General features: G+C 34.6%; 1 protein-coding gene and 1 long non-coding RNA gene across 8 annotated transcripts in view; one reads left to right on the forward strand and one right to left on the reverse strand.

Annotated features, from left to right (window-relative positions):
- DIAPH2 (diaphanous related formin 2) overlaps window positions 1-23,630 on the forward strand; it is a 1,060,012-nt gene that overhangs the window by 836,188 nt on the left and 200,194 nt on the right. For all 6 annotated transcript variants that reach the window (XM_049107608.1, XM_049107607.1, XM_025431781.3 and 3 more), the window contains one exon: window positions 6,230-6,365. In XM_049107608.1, coding sequence (XP_048963565.1) covers window positions 6,230-6,365 — 136 coding nt within the window. The remainder of the gene's footprint in view (window positions 1-6,229; window positions 6,366-23,630) is intronic.
- The window catches only part of LOC112649458 (uncharacterized), a 115,761-nt gene that overhangs the window by 62,319 nt on the left and 29,812 nt on the right, over window positions 1-23,630 (reverse strand). The window lies entirely within an intron of this gene.

The raw sequence follows: 23,630 nt of genomic DNA on the forward strand, positions 1-23,630 counted from the left end.
CATTTTTTTCAACTTTATAATAAATGACAGCACTCAGCAGCTAAACAACCCTTTAGGTTGATAATAGAAGGGTCCACCCAGATGTTGGTAACTGTTTACAGATCAGAGATTTGACCAGTAATAAAATATACATAAGCATTGACCTTCCTTTTCTCCCCTATTATATACCTCCTATGTTACTTACCAAAAGCTCATACAACTTGTTATGTCAGAGCCAGAATATATGTTGCCTTTTCCCCTTTTTTTTACTAAGTTGTAATTTTATTTAAATCCTGTTTTTCAAATATCTTTTTAAATTTTTCTTTTTATTGAGATATGATTTACATATAAATTTACATATAAAGTTTATAAAGTTACATATATAGTTTACCATTTCGCAATATACAATTTAGTGTATTTTAGTATATTCACAAGGTTGTTCAACCATCCCCACTATTTAATTCCAGTACATTTTCATCACTCCCCAAAAAGAATCCCCATACTCACCAAGAGGTACTCCCCATTCTCCCCAATTCCATCCCTTGACAATCACTAATCTACTTTCTGTCTCTATGGATTTGCCTATTCTGGACATTATATATAAATGAAATCTTGCCATATGTATATTTTGTGTCTGATTTCTTTCATGTAGCAGAATATTTTAAGGTTCATCCATGTTGCAGCATATATCAATACTTCATTCTTTTTATGGATGAATGCATTCCATTATATGGATATATACCAAATTTTGTTTACCCATTTATATAAATGTTGGACATTTGAGTTGTTTCTCCTTATTGGCTATTAGGAGTAATGCTGCTATGGACATTCTTCTGCAACCTTTTGTATGAACCTGTGTTTCTTTTCTCTTGGTTATATATCTAAGAGTAGAATTGCTGGGTCATATGTAACTGTATGTTTAGCATTTTGAAGAACAGCAAGACTACTTTCCAAAATGCCTCACCATTTTACATTCACACCAGGAATGCAAAGAGTTCCAATTTATCCACATCCTCACTTGTTATTTTTTGGGTTGTCTTCTTTTTCTTTTTTTTTTTTAATTGTAGCAGTCCTAAAGGGCATGAAGTGGCACCTCATTGTAGTTTTGATTTGCAGTTCACTAAGGATTAACAATGTCTAACATCTTTTCATGTTTTATCTGAGATATGTATATGCATATATATAATATATATATAAATTGATATATTGATATATGGAAGACCTTTTATATATCCTTATCAGTTATATGATTAACAAATATTTTCTTCCATTTTGTGGGTTATTTCTTCACTTTCTTGACAGGGTCCTTTGATGGATAAAAAGTTTTTAGTTAGATGAGGTCTTATTAATATTTTTTTTTATTGCTTGTGCTTTTGATCCACATTGTCTTTTCCTCCTTGAAGAATAAAACAAACATTAAACCAGGAATAAAGAGATATGACTTCTATTCCCAAATATGAAATTACATAAATGTGTGACCTTAAACCTTAGTTAAATTCATTTGGAACTCCGTTTCCACATGTTTGGAAAGAAGTTGGGTTCACAAGTAGTTTGTAATTTTTCATGAATAAATTATTTCTGTGAAACCCCCAGGTTAGTATTTTTCCACCTGCCTTACATTTAACAATAGCCAGAGACATATTTGGTTGTCACAACCAGAAAAGAGTGCTACTGGCATCTAGTGAGTAGAAGTCAGGGGTGCTGCTAAATCTTACAATGCACGAGATGGCTCCCATAGCAAAAAATGACACCAGCCAAAAATGACAGCAGTACTGAGGTTGAGAAACACTGCTCTAAAATTATGATTCTCTAACTCCAGTTTATCTTTAAGTGGTAGTGTTTGATTTTGCCTTTAGGAGCCAGATTGATTTGTGTTCTTAGCTTTATATTAGAGGTACTAGCCTGATGGGGGCAGAAGAAGTGGGGGATATCAATAATTCTTGCAATTCAGGAGATTTTTTGGTAATGTTTTTGGGAGTTTTTAAAATTTTTGTGTTATTTATTTTGAAGAAAACAATTTTCAATATAGATACCTCTAGGAAAAGCCTTGTAGATGGTTTCTTGTTATTTAGTCTTTTTCTTTAGAGTTTCTGTAACAAAGTTTTTGTAAAATAGTTGTTTTATACCATCATGTATGTCTAATCAAGAATAATAGGAAAAAAATCCAAATAACTTGATAGAAGGAACTTGCTCTTGATAGGTCTTTGTATTACTCACTTCTCTGAATTAAAAAAAGTTAATATTATTATACTAGTTAGTCAGTTTATTTCCATTTTCTCCCATACCACCTACTGAAATATACTTATTCATTTGAGTTACACAAATAATTTAATTAAAATACATCAGACAATAGCTTCAAATATGTCTCAGTATTTCTAAAGATCTTGACATGTAATAAGCTATTAAACTTTCAGGTATTTTCTTCCTGTGATGACATAGCTGATTGTTTCATGCCCTTCACCAGTAGATGTATTTGTTACTTCCACTATCACAACCACCACCATCATCATGGACCTACTGTTCTAAGCACTTTATGAGTATATCTCATTTTTCCTCACAAAAATCCTATGAGGAAGTTTTTCTTATTCCCATCTTGCAGATAAGGGAAAGATGTATAATGAAGTGGTAAAATACTTGCTAAGCCTTATTTTCTTATTTAACCTGTGAATCAAAACTACTTGATATTTCAACAATGGAAAAAGTATGTTTACTCTTACATCTGTAAACATTCATTTCCCTAATTTTCTGCCACCCTAGGTAACAGCAATTAAAGCCTGAGTTACTTTCTAACAACCAACACCACAGAAATATAAGCAATTATAAGAGAATATTATGAAAAACTATATGCCAAACCAGTTGGACAGACTGGAAGAAATGGATAAAATCCTAGAAACATAAACCACCACCCTGAAATAGGAAAAAATAGGAAACTTGAACAGACTGATAACCAGCAAAGAAACTGAATCAGTAATTAAGAAACTCCTAACATGGGATCCCTGGGTGGCGCAGCGGTTTAGCGCCTGCCTTTGGCCCAGGGCGCGATCCTGGAGACCCAGGATCAAATCCCACGTCAGGCTCCCGGTGCATGGAGCCTGCTTCTCCCTCTGCCTGTGTCTCTGCCTCTCTCTCTCTCACTGTGTGCCTATCATAAATAAATAAAAATTAAAAAAAAAAAAAAAAAAAAAAGAAACTCCTAACAAACAAAAGTTCAAGGCCAATTGGCTTCACAGGCAAATTCTGCCAAACATTTAAAGAAAAATTAATACCTGTTCTTCTCAAACTATTCCCAAAAAAATGGAAAAGGAAGGAAAACTTCCAAATTCATTCTATGAAGCCAGCATTACCCTGATACCAAAACCAAATGAAGACTTGACTAAAAAAGAGAAATACAGGCCTATATCCCACATACAAAAACATGGATATGGAAATTCTCAATAAAATACTAGCAAACCAAATCTAACAATGCATTAAAAAAATCATTCCCCACTACCAGGTGGGATTTATTCCTGGGCTACAAGGGTGGTTGAATATTCTCAAATCAATAAATGTGATACACATTAATAAAAAATAGGATAAGAACTATATGATCCTTTCATTAGATGCAAAGAAAGCATTGGACAAAGTACAACATCCATTCATGATAAAAACCCTCACAAAAAGGTTTAGAGGGAACATACCTCAACATAATAAAGGTCATATATGGAAAACCCATAGCTAACATCATCTTCAATGGGGAAAAAGAGAGCTTTTCCTGTATGGTCAGGAACAAAACAGGGATGTCCACCCATATCATTGTTATTTAATATAGTACTGGAAGTCCTAGCTTCAGCAATCAGACAACAACAACAAAAAGACATCTAAAATGGCAAGGAAAAAGTCAAAATTCCTCTATTTGAAGAGACCGTGATACTCTATATAGAAAACCCAAAAGACTCCACCAAAAATTGCTAGAACCAATAAACTAATTCAGTAAAGTCACAGGATACGAAATCAACATGCAGATATCTGTTGCATTTCTAAATACCAATAATGAAGCAATGGAAAGAGAAATTAAGGAATTGATCCCATTTATAATTGCACCAAAAACAGTAAGACACCTAGGAATAAACCTAACCAAAGGGATGGAAGACTTGTACTCTGAAAACTATCAAACGCTGATGAAAGAAATTGAAGATGACAAAAAGAAATGGAAAATATTCCACACTGATGGGTTGGAAGAACAAATATTCTTAAAATGTCTATACTACCCAAAGAAATCTTCACATTTAATGTAATTCCTGTCAAAATACCACCAACATGTTTCACAGAGCTGAACAATCATAAAATTTGTATAGAAGCACAAAAGACTAAATAGCCAAAGCAACTCTGAAGAAGAAAAGCAAAGCTGGAGGCATTACAATTCTGGACTTCAAGTTATATTACAAAGCTGTAGTCTTTAAGACAATATGGTACTGTCATAAAAACAGACATATAGATCAATGGAACAGAATAAAAAACCCAGAAATGAACCCACAATTACATGGTCAATTAATCTTCATCAAAGCAGAAAAGGATATCTAACAGGAAAAGGACAGTGTATTCAACAAATGGTGTCGGAGAAAACTGAACAGCTACTTGCAAAACAATGAAACTGGACCACTTTCTTACATCATACACAAAATAAATTTAAAATGGATGAAAGACTTAAATGTGAGGGATCCCTGGGTGGCTCAGCGGTTTAGCTCCTGCCTTTGGCCTAGGGCATGATCTTGGAGTCCTGGGATCGAGTCCCACATCGGACTCCTGCATGGGGCCTGCTTCTCACTCTGCCTGTGTCTCTGCCTCTCTCTCTCTCTCTCTCTCTCCTGCGCTCGCTCTCTCATGAATAAATACATAAAATCTTTAAAAAAAAGACTTAAATGTGAGACAGGAATCCATCAAAATCCTAGAGGAGAACACAGGTAGTAAGCTCTTTGACACCAGCTTTGGTGATTTCTCTCTAGATATGTCTCCTGAGGCAAGGGAAACAAAAGCAAAAATGAACTATTGGGACTCATCAAGATAAAAAGCTTCTGCACAGTGAAGAAAACAACCCACAAAACTAAAAGACAACTATTGGAATGGGAAAAGATATTTGCAGATGACTTATCTAATAAAGGGCTAGTATCCAAAATGTAAAAAGAATTTATAAAACTCAATACCCCAAAGCTGAATGATCCAGTTAAAAATGAGCAGAAGACATGAATAGACATTTTTCCAAAGAAAACATTCAGATGGCTAACAGACATAGGAAAAGATGCTCAACATCACTCATGGTCAGGGAAATACAAATCAAAACTACAATGAGAAATCACCTCACACCTGTCAGAATGGCTAAAATCAACAATACATGAAACAACAGGTGTTGGTGAGAATGTGGAGAAGGTGAAATCCTCTTGTATTGTTGGTAGGAATGCAAACTGCTTCAGCCACTATGGAAAACAGTATGGTGGTTTCTCAGAAAGTTAAAAAAGTTAAAAGGATCATAGGGTATATATGCATATTATATTGTTTTTATTTATATGTAAAACATATAAATACAAATTTTATATGTGTAAAATATACATTTATATATATATATATATATATATATACACACACACATATATACATACACACACAATGGAACATTAGCCATCAAAAAGAATGAAATCTTATTATTTACAATAATATGGTTGGAATTAGGGAATATTATGTTAAGTAAAATAAGTCAGTCAGAGAAAGACAAATACCATATGATTTCACTTACATGAGGAATTTAAGAAACAAAACAAATGAACAAAGGGAGGGAAAAGAGTGAGGCAAACCAGGAGATAGATTCTTAACTATAGAGCACAAACTGAGGGTTGCTGGAGGGAAGGTGAGAGGGGAGAATGGGTGATATAGGTGATGGGGATTAAGGAGTGCACTTGCTGTAATGAGCACAAGGTATTGTATGGAAGTGTTGAATCATTATATTGTATGCCTTAAATTAATATGCTACATGTTAACTGACTGGAATTTAAATAAAATTGTAAAACCAAACCTGAGTTATTTTTAATTATTTTTCAAGAAGATCTGTCCTAGAATTTTTGTTTCTCTTAATAGTATATACAAGGACCTTGAATCTGCTATAATATTTTACCATCTCTGAGCACCCACATGCATGCGTATGTACATACAATTTTAAAATTTCACAGCTTCTGCAATATATGCGTAATAGAAGGATTTGTGTTTGACTTTATATATACAGGAAGCTGTGAAAGAAAACAACAAGAGAAAAGAAATGGAAGAGAAGACTAGGAGGGCAAAGCTTGCAAAAGAGAAAGCTGAACAAGAAAAGTTAGAACGCCAGAAGAAAAAGAAACAACTCATTGATATAAACAAAGGTATGAAGCAATTTCAATTTTTTAAGGATATATAAAGTACAAAATAATTTTACTTCATTGATTTTGGATTACCAAGTAAATGTGTTCTCGATAGAAAATCCACAATATTATTAATTATTTGTGTCATTTTTCTCTCATGATATTATCTATATTTCTTATCACCCTACACTGAGCACTCAAGATTTTTGAGAGCCAATACAAGGTAATAAGTTGTGGAAATGGTCTCTTTCCCTTCATTTATTTTATCAAATTATATCATATTATGTTATTGATGATGCACTGGTGAGGAAAGAAGAGGGTGAGATGAAAAGAAAAAAACTGGTATGGGGAGATGAGTCCCATGTCTCTAATTTAATTTTGTTGACACATGTCTGTTGACAATGTAGTAATAACAGTTTTCCTTGGGGCCTTGAACATTTCAAGTCATAATAGATATTGACATCACTATTATAAGATGAAAAAAAAATAGGGAGACATCTTATTCAACTGTGACCCTAAAAACAAAGATACTGTATGTCCAGATAGTATAAAGTAAGTTGTTTTCTTAGTTAGCAAGAATGATTGTATATTAAAGATGGGGGTTTGGTTTTCTTTTCTTTTCTTTTTAAAAAGGACAGGGTAAATAAAGTGATTGGCACCAGTAGTTGCACTCTGGAAATTTTAGAAAAATTAAGAAAAGGAATAGTCTTTGCCACTGGGAGTTAGAGAATTTAAAAACAAAGCAAAATCTGAATAAGATACAAGAGAACATGATTTATATGGGTCACCTATTTCTTAATATAATGACAATAAAAATTGTTAGTACTGTGTAATGTTGACCACGTGCCAATTACTGTTCTGACTTTCACATATTTTAAGTCAATTAATCTTCATAACATGAGGAGTAGATACTGTTATTACCTCATATAGTTGAGGAAACTGAGGTTCATAGAAATTAAAGAATTTGCCCAAGATCACACAAATAGGAAGTGTAGCAGCAAGATTGGAGTCCAAGTATTCTGATTATAAAATCTTTGCACTTATAAATGGCATTGTTAAATAATAATAACTAACAGCAGTTACTAACATGTAGCACTTACTGTGTACCAGGAACTGTTGTAGGAGTTTTACATATATGAACACATTTAATTCTCATAAAACCCTTTTAGGAAAGGGCTACTATCTCATTTTAAGATGAGGAAACTGAGGCACAGAGAAGTTAAATAACTTTCTCAAGTTCACGAAACAATAAGAGGTAGAACGTAGGCAGTCTGTGGCCAGATTTAATTGTTAATTATTTTGATTATAACTATTAATTATAATAGTTAACCATTATCAATTATTCTGCAGTAATTTTTTAATGATTAATTTTCTTAAATGATATGTATATCATTAAGTTTCTAATTTATACCTTTAAAGTGTATAAAAATTTTTAAGAATTCATTATAGTTTATCTTTTCTACCCAGGAAATAAAGATAACATCATTTTAAAAGAAGAAAAAGAGATTAACAACAAAGGTTAAAAAGAGTAGCATCAACATAATTAAGCCAACAGACTTCATAATTATGATCAAACCAATTGTTCCTGACTAAAGATACTCAATTAAGAAAAGCACTAGAGTACAGCATGGCAATGGGTATTTGTAGGAAGTTCTCACTTAAAAGGTGATGGAGTCAGTAGAATAGTACTAAAAGTTACTCCCTTTTTTGCATGGACAAGTAGTGATATAAGAGTATGGAAGAAGTAGGGGACAGATTGTGCATTCTCCTTGCTATGCTGAGGGCTTTATGCTGAAAGCTATGGGAAGCCCATCAGTGTTTATAAATGGGAAAGTGATGTGCTCACATAGATTTCTTAGTGACATCATTTTGACAGAAGCATAGAGGATAGGAAAGAGAAGGGCCTGTAACAATAGAAGTTATAAAATTATTATCGTATTCCTGAAAAGAGATGATGGTGGTTAGAATTAACACAGTGGTAGGGAAGTTAGAGAAGTTACGATAAGAGGTATATATGAGTTCTAAATGACGTGGATATATAGAAACAAATTTATTTAAAGGAATCGGCTCCTATGATTATAGAAGCTGGCAAACCCAAAACCTGAAGAGTAGGGTATCAGGATGGGCCCAGGGAAGAGCTGGTGTTGTAGTTCAAGTATGAATGAACTTGGCTTGTAGAATTCCTTCTTACTCAGGGGAGGTCAGTCTTTTGATATATTCATGCCTTCAACTGATTGGATGAGGCCCACCCTCATTATGGAGAACAATCTGCTTTACTCAAAATCCACTGGTTTACGTATTAATCTTATCCAAAAACACCCTCACAAAAACATCCAGAATAACTTTTGAATAAGTATCTAGGCACTGTGGCCCAACCAAGTTGACACATAAAATTAACCATTTCCAGAGGAGTATTAAATGGTAGAACTGAACGACCCTGATGATTGTTTTGCTGTGGGAATTGAGGAAAGGAGGCATTATGAGAGGTGATACCCTTCACAAAGACAAACAATTAAGGAATAGAGCAGATTTCATCAGGAAGGTTATAATGATTAGTGTTATTTTGAACGTTTCATTTTCAGACCTTTTGGAAAGTTGGGAAATGTCTAAGTAGCCATTGTATATCATATGCATTTGAAACTCAGGAAGGAGATTTGGACTAGACAAACAGACTTGAGAATCGTAGGTTTTTGATGATTAAATTTAGGGTATATTAGTTTGCTAAGGCTTCTGTAAAAAAGTACCAAAAACTTGGTAGCTTAGAACAATATAAATTTATTGTTTCACAGTTCTAGAGAACAGAATTCTGAAATCAATGTGTAGGAAGGGCCACGATCTTCCTGAAGATGCTAGGGAGAGATTTGTTCTATCCTCTATCCTAGCTTCTGATAGTTCCTTGGTTTGTAGCAACATAACTTCAATCTTCACATGCCATTCTCCCTGTGTACATGTCTGTCTCTTCACATGATGTTCTTTTTATTAGGACACCACTCATATTGGATTAGGAGTCCAACCTACTACAGTATGACCTCACCCTAATTAATTAGATAATTCAACCCATAACATATGAGTTCAAATGAGATCACTAAGGTAAAGTATATACATCAGAGGTTCCGAAAGTATGTGGTCTCAGAGCCCACTTATATTTTTAAAAAATTATTGTGGATCCCAATGCAATTGTGTTCATTGCAGAATCTGACAATTTTGCTTATTTGCATAATATATACTGATGTTTACTATCCTAGAATTAAAGCAGACATAATAAATAAAATTATAGAAATCATTTTAATTTTTTATTTACTAGTTCAATTAAAATAACAAAGCAAACCTATTACATGCTAAATAACATCTTTTTATAAAAAGTAGCTTTACATTCTAACCTCCTGGCCCCAAAAATAAATTAATAAGAAGAGAAAATTTAGTGATTGTAAATCTCTTCCAAATCTGGCTTAATAAAAGACAGCTTGATTCTCATACCTGCTTTTACATTCAATTAAGTGCAATAGCATTTGTTATGTAGCTTCTGGAGAACACTATAAACTCATGAAGGAATGCGAGAGAAAAAGGCAAAAAAGTATCACTATTCTTATGGGTATAGCATTTACCTTGCATATCTGAAGTGATCTCAGAGGCCCCTACAAGTTCCTAGACCACACTTTGAAAATCTCTGGGGTGAATAATGAAAAGAGCAAACAATCAAGACAGAGTCTATTGAGTTTTGTGGCAAGAACATAATCTTGCCCCCCAATGCATTGCACCCTTCCCTTTCCCAAAGGACTTAATATTTCACTATTTCCCTAAAAATATACCTGAAATAGAAAAAAAGAAGGGAAGAAAGGACCTATTTTGATTGTCTCTAGTATATATTTTCATTTCCCAAGATTTGGTCAATTATCTTTTCAAATATCATTAAAGCCACAGTATGAAGAAAAAAAAAGCCATAGTATGAAGATCCAAATGAGTTTTTATGCAAATACTTAGCTGAGTGATGTGAATATGAAAGACACTTTAAAATAGGATTTATCTTATGTGCATTGTTACCGTATCTCTATTTAGAGATCAAAGAGTAAACTTTACCATTAGATTCTTGATTTTTGGCCCATATGTTGCAAATACTTTGTTATCATTATTATTACTATTACTGTAGTATTATTTTACACTTAAAAATATATGTGTATCAGTACTTATAAATATGTTTCAGAAAGAGATTCTTCCATTGGAATTGTGTAGCCTTAAGAAGATGTGAGGAAGAATAACACAGTTGGGTAGTTGAGGGTCAAGATGGAACTCAGTGTCAGTTTCTCAGAGAGTGTCTTATAAAAGATGCTATTGTTAACTGAGTGGAAATCAATTGCAGACACTTTGAGGGCCTTGGAGAAGCATGACCAGGCTACATAAAATATGAATCCATGGGTGACATGAGAATGAGGTGCAATCAGAAAGTGACTTAGAGAACTTAATATGTGTCTAATTAGAATAGTGTTATCCACTGTCCAGTAAAGGAATTATATTCATCCTTTCCACTGAGAAGTGATGTCAAACATTTGACTGCCATTGTAGAATATGTATTATATAGACCATAGAGGTATTTCGTGCATGTGTGATTGGAGATACATACCATTACAACCAGAGGACCCTACCTATAACAATAGTAGTTAAGTAAAGAGTCCCTTGGGTAAAGAAAGTCAGTTGAAAATTTCTAGCAACTTTAAAAATACATATACTCTTTCTGTATAGTTTCTATTTCATACCAACTTAGCAAAATTGCAAACCCCTCCCTTTTAGAAAATATCTTGTGATCCCATATAGCTAATAAGTAACAATAGTAAGATATATTTATCTGACATGCAAAATTATATGTATTCATCCCAAAAAAATATTTTAGAAATTAATTATTCAGGAGAATAAAAGGATAAAGCAAACATGAAAGATTATTTATGTTATCCAAATGTATTCATCTGAACTCAGAATTAAGTGAACATATCACAGAAAACAAGCAGCCAGAGAATTACATCTTTCATGTCAAATCCATTAAAAAATACCATGTTTTAAGCCTCCATTTTGAGAGAAGTGGAGATCAGAAGGCAAAAGCCATGATAAGAATCAGTACTTTTTTAATTGTAAAGGAGAAAAAAGGCATTGGTTATATGTTAAAGAGAGTCATTTTGTAAACATAAAATTAAAATGAAAAAGTTCTTGAAGTCTGAGAATTTAAAAGAGCTAGAAGATCAGTTCTAGATCTGCCACCTTCTAGATTTATGACCTTGTTCTTTTCCTTCATCTCTTCATGCCTCAATCACCTCATCTATAAATGTAAGATAATGACACTTACCTCCTCTCATTAAAATTAAATGAGGTAATTAAGCACGGGGCCTAGAACGTACTTGTCATTGCTGCTGCTGAGAGTCATTTTGTGTTCATTGCAGAATCTGACAAAAATTCAAGATACAGTCCCCATCCTTAAGACTTTTGTCAGAGAATTTTACAATTTTGTTGGAGAAATGTGTAACAGAGGAAAATATGTTTTTCCCACTCCCCATCTGAGGTTATTTGGCTGGGACCCTGTAAATTAGACTGACTAAAAATAGATTAACCAAAGAAAAATAGATTTATTAAAGTAGGGTACAATTAATGTGGCATATATGTGAGAGCACTCAGTGATATGGTACTCAAAGGACTGGTTAAAACTTGGGCTTATAGGGATCCCTGGGTGGCTCAGTGGTTTGGCGCCTGCCTTTGGCCCAGGGCGCGATCCTGGAGTCCCGGGATCGAGTCCCACGTCAGGCTCCCGGCATGGAGCCTGCTTCTCCCTCCTCCTGTGTCTCTGCCTCTTTCTCTCTCTCTATCACAAATAGAAATAAATAAATAAATCTTAAAAAAAAAAATCTTGGGCTTATATAGCATCGTAAAAGAATAATCAAGTTTTAGAAATTTATAGGTAAGGCAAAGAAAAAGGACTAAATTTCTAGGTCAGCAAATTATAAGAAGGTAAATATATGGAGCAACTAATGGAAGATAAGGGCCAGTTAATAAAGTTGGGCATTCTGCTATTTCTGGACTGATAGGGGTCTATTTAGAATTGTCTCTGATGAATCGCTTATGTTCTTCTTGGTAAAGACAGGAAGATGGACATTTTACAAAGTTATGTCCTGCTTTTAGGAAAGTAGGGGGAAGACAGCTTTTCTTCTTATCTGCTTTTTCTTAGTTGCCTTCAGCTCAAAGTAATCCTTATGCCAAAGTGATATATTTTGGAGTGACACATTCTGCTACCCTTCAGATAAAATAAAGCTGAACCAGCAAATGATGTACTAATATATAAAAGAGATTATTTGGAAATATCTAAAAGGGGAATTCAGTGAAGTCTAGTAAAATGACATAAGGTTTTGCAGAAAAGACTAAGTATAGTCTCAATGTCTCGGTTGAACTTGATGCTAAAGGATGGGTAATACCTGGCTAAACAGAGGCAAAACTATTCAAGTAAATGGAAATAACATCAGCAGTAATGCATGTCAGCATACAAGGGAGCAGGCCTCATGTATGATATGTTCAATGGCCCACAGGAAAGTACATCAAAATTATTAAGACGATATATCCTATCTTCAAGGCCCAGGTCCACAAATGACTAGCCATATAATCTCTGACAAAGTATTTCATCTCTGTGCCTTAATTTCCTAATCTATAAAAATGGAATAATAGTATCTTCCTTGTTATTATGAGGGCTAAATGAGGGAACCCACAGAGACTAGTGTTACTTCTACTCTATTAGTCTATCAATTATATGTTGATACCTTTGGTCTCTGATAATTAGTTCAATGTTTACTAAATATTTTCTGACATTCCCATTGTCCTTGTTGTCATTGGCAGAGAAGGATTTGAATTGGAAAACTGTTAGAGATGCAACTGGGTGGCTCAGTGGATGAGCTCTGCCTTTGGCTTAGGATGTGATCCCTGGGGTCCTGGGATTGAGTCCTGCATTGGACTCCCCGCAGTGAGCCTGCTTCTCCCTCTGCCTAGATCTCTACCTTGCTCTGTGTCTCTCATGAATAAAAAAATAAATAAATCTTTAAAAGAAAAAAAAAAAAGAAAACTGTTGGAAAGATGGGAAGACTGTTGGAAAGACTGTGAAAAACTTTTCAAGTCAGGCAGGGAAGTTGTGGTATGATGGGGTAGGAGAGCCAAGGTGATTATAAGAATTTGTTCAGGGACGGATGCCTGGGTGGCTCAGTGGTTGAATGCCTGCCTTTGATTCAGGGTGTGATCTCACAGTCCAGGGATCAAGTCCCACATCGAGCTCCCTGCATGGAGCCTGCTTCTCCCTTTGCCCATGTCTCTGCCTCTCTCTGTGTGTCTCTCATGAATAAATAAATAAAAATCTTTAAAAAAAAAAAAAAAAGAATTTGTTCAGGGAAAACTGAGGTGTAGTAAGCCAGAAGCACAAGAAAGAAGAGGTGAGTACAAGGTGGATGCAACTAGAAAGGAATAGTGAAAGATGGGGGGGAAAAATAGTTACCTCCAATCTGTTTCTATTTTCAAAGACAGAATTTAAACTTGTGGCAGTTTAAAAAGGTGGTAAAAAAATAAATAAATAAAAAAAATAAAAAATAAAAAGGTGGTAAAAGGGAGGAAAAGTTCCATAAAAGAGATGGAGAAAAAAGGCAGTGGGAGTTACAATGGATTGAATTTTTAAAAAATTTTTTTAAGATCAGCACAGTTTTACCAATATATAATTATGTATTGATTTTTTGATGTATTAGGTTATTTTATTCATCCAACCAACATTTACTGCATCATTTCCCAAATAATTATAAAAAGCATGCACAGTAATACACCATTTACTTAAATGTAAAATTTAGAAAGCTAATTTAAATGCAGCAAAAATATGCTAAATCAATAAATGTACTCTAAAATGTGTAATAGTATGTAAATCATGCAAAGTTCTTGATATAATCTATGATCTACAACTTTTGATTATATTAGTATAGATGATAAATAACTTAGGCACCACTAAAATAAATTAAATAATTCTGTAGGTAAAGCAAGAAAGCCTACCCAATATCTGTAATATTTGTGAATAAATCTCCTTTTCATGTTTATGGAAGTCAGCAAATTAATTGCAAGGATGTAAAGGAAGTGATAAAACGGAATGCGTTTTAAAAGGGTGTTTTGAAATTGGAAACCCCAAGTATGTTTCTTATGTAAATATTATTTAATCAGGAACTATTTTGTGCCTTTTTATGTAAGATTATAGGGAAATTAGAATTGCCTGTTTACTTCTAGTATGATGATAAAGAATGAGCTACTTTAGTCAGATTTGATGATAAATCATTCTTCTGAGAGTGAATTAGAAAAACTTAGCCAATAGACCTAAACATTTAAATTCCATTACTAGTGGTGGGTAGCAATTTTGTTTATCTGTGTTCCAAGTTTTAAAACAATTACATCTTATAAGTAAATGAATTCATTGCGCATTACATTTTGATCTGAAAAGGTAAAAACTGTTTCCTAATGTCATACCCCAGACATTAAATTACAGTACATAAAATTATAGATTAAGATACCCGTAAATGGGACACCTGGGTGGCTCAGTGGTTGAGCAGCTGCCTTCAGCTCAGGGCATGATCCCTGGGTCTGGGATCAAGTCCCGCATCAGGCTCCCTGCGGGGAGCCTGCTTCTCCCTCTGCCTATGCCTCTGCCTCTCTCTCTCTGTGTCTCTCATGAATAAATAAATAAAATCTTAAAGAAAGTTTTAAAAAAGATACCCATAAATAACAGAATTGAAGCCAGTAGTATTAAAACACTCACAATAATATAAATTACCGGGCAGCCCAGGTGGCTCAGTGGTTTAGCACCGCCTTCAGCCCAGGGCCTGATCCTGGAGACCTGGGATCGAGTCCCGCGTTGGGCTCCCTGCATGGAGCCTGCTTCTCCCTCTGCATGTGTCTCTGCCTCGCTCTCTCTCTCTCTCTCTCTTTCTCGTCTCTCATGAATAAATAAATAAAATCTTTAAAAATATATATATAAATTACTAAGAAAATATAGGTACCATCATTCTGGCATATTCTACAAATGCTAATGAACAGCTCATAAATGACAATGCAGGGCTAAAGAAGTGAGTATACCTGGTGGACTTAGAAAAGAATGGAGGAAAAAGGGTATCTGACTGATATTCTGTTCATTTAAATCGTCTTGTTCTCTACTTTAGCAAATATTTCAAGAAATTTATGTTTTTTCAAAATCAGAACTCATTCTTTTTGTCCTCTAAGTTTGTTCTCTCAGTGGAAATTTGTAGGACTTTTTCACAAATAAAAATATTTAGTAAAGCTTTGCCTAGGTCTTTAGAGCTTTTAGCAAACCAGTTACTTAGTATACATTTGGAACTTGGTTATTCTAATGAAATATCTTTAGGTCCAATTTAGGCAACATTATGCCCTATTGCTGCCATTCATTCAATAAATGTTTCTTGAACTTGTAAGTTTAGGTACTGGGTTAAGTCATCAAGGTGCAAGAGGAGCTCCCACAGTAGCAGCCATCCAGTGATAAATTACACCCTGCTGTGTGAGTCTGCTGACCCCCAAAGACATGTTATCTGAGACAGATCTTCCATTGAGTTAGCCTGCAAATGAAATGAGTCTAACCGTTTTTCCTTTGGAGCCACACAAACCTGAGTTCAGATTCAGTATTACTCTGCCCTCTATACAGTGTAACTTTGGCAATTCACCTAACCTCTCTGGTCCTCAGCTTTCTTGTCAATAAAAATGAGAAAAATAATAGCATCTTTCTCCTAGAATTTTCATAAGAACTAAATGAGAGAATACATGTCAATATTTTAGCACTTGCCTGGCACATGGTTAGCACTTAATAAGTATTGTTTTCCCATTCATAATAATAGTTATTTTAGTGAGCATATTAAAGAAAACTATCAATGGCAGTAATCACTACAATAAAATTTTGGCTGTCTAGAATGCCTATGGGAAGAGGCCTTTTGATTAATCTGATTTTGTAATTATACTGAAAGCCATTTGTATGTCAGTTTTTATCAATTGTAATCTTTCTAAACTCTATCAGTCCACAATTCTCCTCTTATCTACTCAACTACCTCACTTCTCCCACTGTTTTTGGCTTTACATTTTACACAGGCGAAAATTTGTAGAATATAGTGCTTATACATAATTTTGTCCATATAGCTTTCATACAGTATGTAAATTCCTGATAGACCTTCAGGACTTTGTTGTTGTCTCTGGGCCATTATTCAGAGCAGCAGTGAGTATGCACACAGGTGTCAGAGAGTGGGTTTAGTACTAAACCCAAAATACACTTTAGATAAATCAAACTTCTAGTTTTTCCCTGTAGCCTATTTTAGCCACTTATCACTAGTAATTTTTTTTTCTGAGCTCATACTGAAATAATTACATTTCTGACATCAGTCCACTGAAAATAAGTGTTAAACACTCATTCTTTCTGCCTTATCAGTAAAACAAATCACATCTACTAAAAATATTCTTTTAAATAGGAGATAAAAATAAATATGTGAAAAAAGATAGGTAATATACTTTAGATCTCATTAAAAGTTCTTACATTCTAAATGCAGAAACTCAGATTTGCAAAAACCATAAGAGTTGTATTCAGTATGTTGAACATTTAACAAGATGTCATCAGTTCTTATCTAGAAGATGAGCAATGTTGGCAGTTACAAATTTGGCTTTCTTTACAGTATGTGCTTATTGCCATGCATGCAAGTGGGTGAAAACAATCACATTAACTACATAAGAAATGACCACAACACATTGTAGGTGGCCTAATCATTTATTAGAAATACACTTTGGTTCCATATTTTAATATTCTATTTCTTAATAAAGCGTGGAGTAAATAAGACCTGTTACCAACATTGCAGTTAATTTGGCTCTATTCTCATTCAGAGGAATTAGGCTTATGTCAGTAATTGCACCTAACAGATTCATAGAACCAACAAACTGCACTGAACCCAACTGAGTCTCTAACAATTTTTTTAAAAATTTTATTTGTTCTACCCACATTGAATCCCTGATGCCCCAGGCTGCTTCAAACTCAGGAAAGAATCTATTGTCACACTACACGTACAAAAGGATTATTATGGTCATTTCAGTCATTTTTAATTTAATGCTACAGGTATTTATTGAGTGCCCTCAGAGTGCTGAGCAAGAGTGATGCACCCTAATCATAGTATTGTTTTCTGATAACTCATCTCTATTAACCCACTATGGGGTCACTGTCAGCCTTTTTCCTCCGTGTGTGTGTGCCTCTCCTGTAAGAAATAATGTCCCTTACTGCATATTTAGGTATGTGTGTATATGTATCCATGCACACAGGACCATGTGTAACATATAACATATATTTCATTTTTTACATATTTTTATATATGAAAACTTCCATCATATTTTCTTTATGTCTGGTAAGTGCTCTGTCCTCAATCACTCCCTCCACACATGAACAATAAGTATATACCTTGACTAATTCGTGGGAAAAATGGGGGGAAAAAACACATCTTAGTTTAAGAAAATAGTTATGTCTTTCTTATAATAATATTAGAAAAATATCAAAACCTAAACTTAGAATACCTGATTGTCATCTAAATCATCTGTTTCATAGTAGATCATAAAATGATGGTATGATTCCTTTGAGAGGCAAAAGATGATTATCCTTTTAAATGTGCAGTTGCTATGGATAACATAAAACTTTTGTTTGAATCAGCATTAGAATCTACTTTAAATGTACATTATGTATTAAAAAAATACTTCTCTTTATCAGAGGAAATATTTTGTAACTCCTGAATTTGATTTAGCCTTTTCTATTTGCCAAGCCCTGGACAGGGTGGTCTAGGAATTACTTGGAGTATTGCTAAACAGGATGAATGGATATAGGTCTAGGGAGCTGGAGGCACAGCCCTGCTGATAGAAGGACAGGGTCCCAGGGGTCCTTCTTACACATGTATGGTTCTGTCATAGAAGAATCATATTCTCAGAGTCTGCTGAGTTAGGCTATGCTGTAATATAGTTATAATACAGTGTCTTATTTGGGTTTTTAGTTTCTCAGCTTTATAAAATAACCCTCACCACAATTTTTAGGCTAATAATTTTATGCAGTTGAGTGTTCAAAGTAGAAGAACGTTTTAAAATTCCCTGTTTATCTCCTTATTATCTACACATTCCTGATTTGAGTTGTTACCTCCTCTGATTTTCTGGAACAGTATTTCTATGAAAGGAAAACGTGTTCCCTGTAGTCCTCTTTTGTAGAAAACCCTTTGCACTTGCTTTCTTTTGCCAAGTGAACCTTTTTTGAAAAAGCATCAGTAGAGACAGCTTACCTAGCCTTTGCTAGACAGGAGTAGCTATAGGTGCATTTAAACAATCCAACTTGAAAAGAGGATTTCTCTCTTTTTATTAAAAAACAATTGAAAATGAAAGATATGTGTCTCAGGACAGAGTGCTTAACTGACCTTGCTCTACTGAACTTCAGTATGGTATATGAAACTACCTCCCTGTGTCCTCCCCAGTATTTTTTTCCTCCCTCCCCCACCAATGTTTAAAAAAGATGCTTTGCTTGTTAGAAGCACCTGGTTCTGAGTTCGAACTCTATCTGGCATAATTGGAATCCATTATGTTGTTAGCTCTTGTTATACTGTTTGCATCTCTTATTCTTCACTCAGTGCAGTTTTGTTCTAAGGGCCATTTGATCATATTTTTAGAGGAGATGGAGATCAACCTATAGAGATGGACTATGGCTACATTAAGCTTTAAGTGTAACTATGTTCCATCTCCCACAATACATAAGGCCTTTTTTTTTTTTTTTTAATAATCTAGCGTAAGCTCCTGTGGCTCAAGCAAGTTGAAAACCCTGACAAGTAATTGACAGCCCCCCCACCCAAGTACTTCTCTCCTCACTGGGAGATAGGGGGATATTGGTGAAGGGTTGGCAGTGCAGTTCCTAGCCTATCCTCTTTCATACCCTCTCTCATTTTAAACTGCAGGGGAACAAAGTAAACATCTTTATAAGGAAACCTCTGGGTTCTTACTTTTGAAACCATACATAATTTTTTTAAATTTCTTTTTATTGGAGTTCAATTTGCCAACATATAGTATAACACCCAGCGCTCATCCCGTCAAGTGCCCCCCCTCAGTGCCCGTCCCCCAGTCACCCCATCCCCCCCACTCACCTCCCCTTCTACTACCCCTTGTTCATTTCCCAGAGTTAGGAGTCTCTCATGTTCTGTCACCCTCTCTGATATTTCCCACTCATTTTCTCTCCTTTATTCCTTTTCACTATGTTTTATATTCCCCAAATGAATGAGACCATATAATGTTTGTCCTTCTCTGATTGACTTATTTCACTCAGCATAATACCCTCCAGTTCCATCCACGTCGAAGCAAATGAAACCATACATAATTGTAACCTTGGGAGAACATATTGTTTGTCCAGGACTTGAGTAGTTAACACTTCTTTTGAAGAATGTGGTCCTTTATTATTTTTTTTAAAGATTTTATTTATTCAAGAGAGACAGAGAGAGGCAAAGGGAGAAGCAGGTTCCATGCAGGAAGCCCTATACGGGACTCAATTCCAGGACCCGCTCTGGGCCGAAAGGCAGGCGCTCAACCTCTGAGCCACCCAGGCATCCCAAATGTGGTCCTTTAAAGACAAAGTAACTAGGGACTAACTAGAGCTTACATATCAAAGTAAAACCACAAATTTGTGTTCTTGAGGTGTCATCACATTTACTGAGACAGTAGTATGTCTTAAAGAAAAACTAAAAAAAAAAAAAAAAAAAAAAAAAAAACTATTATTTAAATGGAAAATGGGGCCATTTGCCATGTTTTGTTTTTGTTTTTGTTTTTGTTTTTGTTTTTGTTTTGTTTGCTTGCTTGTTTTAGAGGCAGAGGATAAGGAGCTTGTCTCACAAGAATGGTAGGCAAGGGAAACCTTCATGTGGAAGTCAGCATCTTTAAATCTCCGGTACTCAAGAAATACCAAGTTTCAGTTCACAAAATAGAAGTCCTTTGTTATAAGCGTCTCTCTCCTTTCTCTCTCTGCCTGTAGGCAGTTTCTGAAACCAGTTTTTAATTCCCATGTAATGCTTTTATATGACATTTATCCACAAACCTATTTTGATTTTTTAAATTAATGATGACTTTTTACCATTCTGCTGTACCTCTCTCCCCTTCTTTGGAATTGTACTATCTCACTCTTACTGACACATTGCTTTCCTGGTGGGTGACCTCAGATTTGCAAGCAATTTGACATGTAAATAAGGTGGTGAGAACTACCTCAGCAATTCAGTTTCTATTTGAAAGGAATTAATCAGTGTTTTTATGTTTTCTTATATTTTCCTCTACATTGTGTTTTCACAATTATTTTAGGCACAATGGGAGGGCCTCTTTTCTCTTTCACTCCACTTCAAAAAAAAAAAATTGGTTGATTCAAAGTCTTCATGGAAATTTAAAACTCCATGTTTTATAATAGGCTTCTCCTACAGTATGTGTTTTTGTACAACAGAATGTGCCATTCAGCAATAGCTAGTAACTATCATTTTTCAAGGAGCATATCAGGAATATAGATGCTTTGATCAGCATGTTTTTATTTTCACTGATATTAAAGTAATGTTTATCTAGGAGGAGTTATAAGAAATAGTGCATAAAACTTTGACCTTAATTCTTAACTTTGTAGACATTATATATTCATAGGCGTTTTGTGTGCTTTGACAGGTGTGGAAATATAAAACTCTACCTCAATGTGCTAACAAGTAAATATGGATATGGTTTTACCGGATGGACTCATTAGCAAATATACCTTTTAAATATAGCTCCCACTCCTACTGCCCCCCAACCCCATTCGTATTGCTAATTGGCAGGCTAATGTACTGCCATCAGGCAGCTTGAGTTTCTTCATCTGAAAGAACATTGCAGCTCTTTTTTGATACCCAGTGGCACTTTGGCAGGTGCCTCAGGAACCATACTGTGGTGGGCAGTTTCAGATTCTTGGACTCATATTCTTTGCATTCTCTGAGGGAAGTGGTTCTCAAAGTGTAATCTCTGGATCAGCAGCTTCAGCATAATCCAGTATTTGTTAGAAATGCAAATTTTCTGGCCTCACCCCAGACCTACTGAATAAGAAATTGGGTGGGGATAGCAATCCATGTTATGACAAACTGTGGGGGTGATACACACTAACATCTGAGAACCCCAGAGTCCAATAACTATACTCATCTTATTTTACAGATGTGACATCTGAGACATAAACAGCACTTGATCAAGGTCATAAAGCTAGTTTAATGTAAATGGGAGAGCCTGGAGTAGAGCCTGCCTCAGCCCACTGATCTTTGTACTATACTATTCCATACTGCTAGAGCTTAAAGTTGTTTTTAATTATTTAGATTTAGTTATGACAGATTATTATACATGAAAAAATGAGAGGCTTATCTTCCAAGCTTTGCATTCCTATAATTTTTAAAACTACTGTTAGTGAGAGGATCAATCAGAATCAAGTAGTTTTCAGTGACAAGGTGGGAAGATATACTTGGCATTGGAAATTTACAGGGAACTCAGCAGAGTCTTTGTGTTGTCTAATATGGCTTTGATGGATGGATATCATGTTTTTCAAACTACAACATACCAAAATGAACTCAAACAACTGACTTGTGAAGAATGATCATTTGTGTTTTGTATGTGTGGTTTGTAAAATGAACTGCCAAATAATTTCTTAAGTAATAATGTCCCTGTTATATTAAAATAGAGTTCCTTAGTTGTGGGGATGAAATACATAATGGATTGTATAGCTTCTTAAGAACACATCTATTGAAGGGACACCTGGGTGGCTCAACAGTGGAACATCTGCCTTTAGCTCAGGGCCCACATGGGGCTTCCTACAAGGAGCCTGCTTCTCCCTCTGCGTGTATCTCTGCCTCTCTGTCTCTCGTGAATAAATAAATAAAATATTTGTTTAAAAAAAGAACAACACATCAATTGAAGAGTAAGAATCCCTATATTAGTTATTAGGTGAGTATTAGTATACTTGTTCTTTAATTATCCTTATTTTGTTTACACTAGTTGGATGTTCTTGGATGTGCTTCAGATAGCAAATAAGCATGTCCCTATATTTTGCCTAAGTGATGCAATTAATGAAAGGGGCAAAATCTGCACCCCTTTGTTCATGAAACAAAATGAACATTTTGACTTGAATAAAACTGAGACTTTTAGCAAGAACTTATGTCTAAAATCTATATCTTCCTGCAAGTGACCTCTTATTTATTTCAAAATATCTGTCTTTTCTCATCAATTCCAGCATGAACTCTGTAGCAAATAAAAAAGGGAACTTTTCTCATGAGAACTTCTGTCAAGAAACAATCTTCTTGGCTCTCTTCTCATATATTAAGAAACAGTTCTCATCTTTCTTAAAGTAGGTTTGGACATTTTTCTCTGATGAATACTTTACATACTCTGAGCAAACAGCTTTAAATTTCTTACATGTTTTGCCAAAGAGATTCCTACTTCTTTTTTAATCCCCAGTGGCTTACGGTATCATATCTACAGATAATTTATACTATGTTTTCTGTAAGCAATGTAATAAGGCTTATAGTAATTCATTCTGTAGCAGTATTTCTGGGTCTGTTTGCACTTGATGCTAAGTTCACTTCGAGTAATATCAATCCTTTCAATGTCTTTTCTCTGATTTGGTTTCCATAAAACATCAGGATGCTCTCTAGATTATCTGGGCCATTTCCCTGCCTCAAGGTGTGCTTGTATGTAACTCTATAAGACAAACAGTTAGACAGCATGTTTCTAAATGTCGCAAGAGAAGGAAAGTGCAATAGTACCAATAATCCTTATATAGTGAGAGAGATCCAGGGACATACCATCTATACTTATAATCCTCACAAATTCCACTTTTCTTGAGTGCAGTTATGATTCTCTTATTTTTATTGAAATTACTTGACATGTCTTATTCCTTTACTTCAGACAAAGTATTTTATTTCTAAACCTAACCTTAAATTATATTCTTATTGAGAAAATAGAAAGCATATTTCTAACCAGTATATTCTACCATGTAATCACATTTGACAAATTGTCAGCCCTTATTGATATATAGGTCTATCTTGGTTAACGATTATTATTGGATATGTTTCTCTTTTTTAATGAAAACCTATTATTCATTTTTTCTTAAAAGTTCAATGATTTATGTATTCCAGTTGCTTTTAATGATGGATTTATTCATTTTAGAGAGAGAGAGACAGGGGAGGGGCATAGGGAGAGGGTGAGAGA

This window comes from Canis lupus, chromosome X, assembly GCF_003254725.2.
Source record: "Canis lupus dingo isolate Sandy chromosome X, ASM325472v2, whole genome shotgun sequence".
NCBI classification, from domain to species: Eukaryota; Metazoa; Chordata; class Mammalia; order Carnivora; family Canidae; genus Canis; species Canis lupus.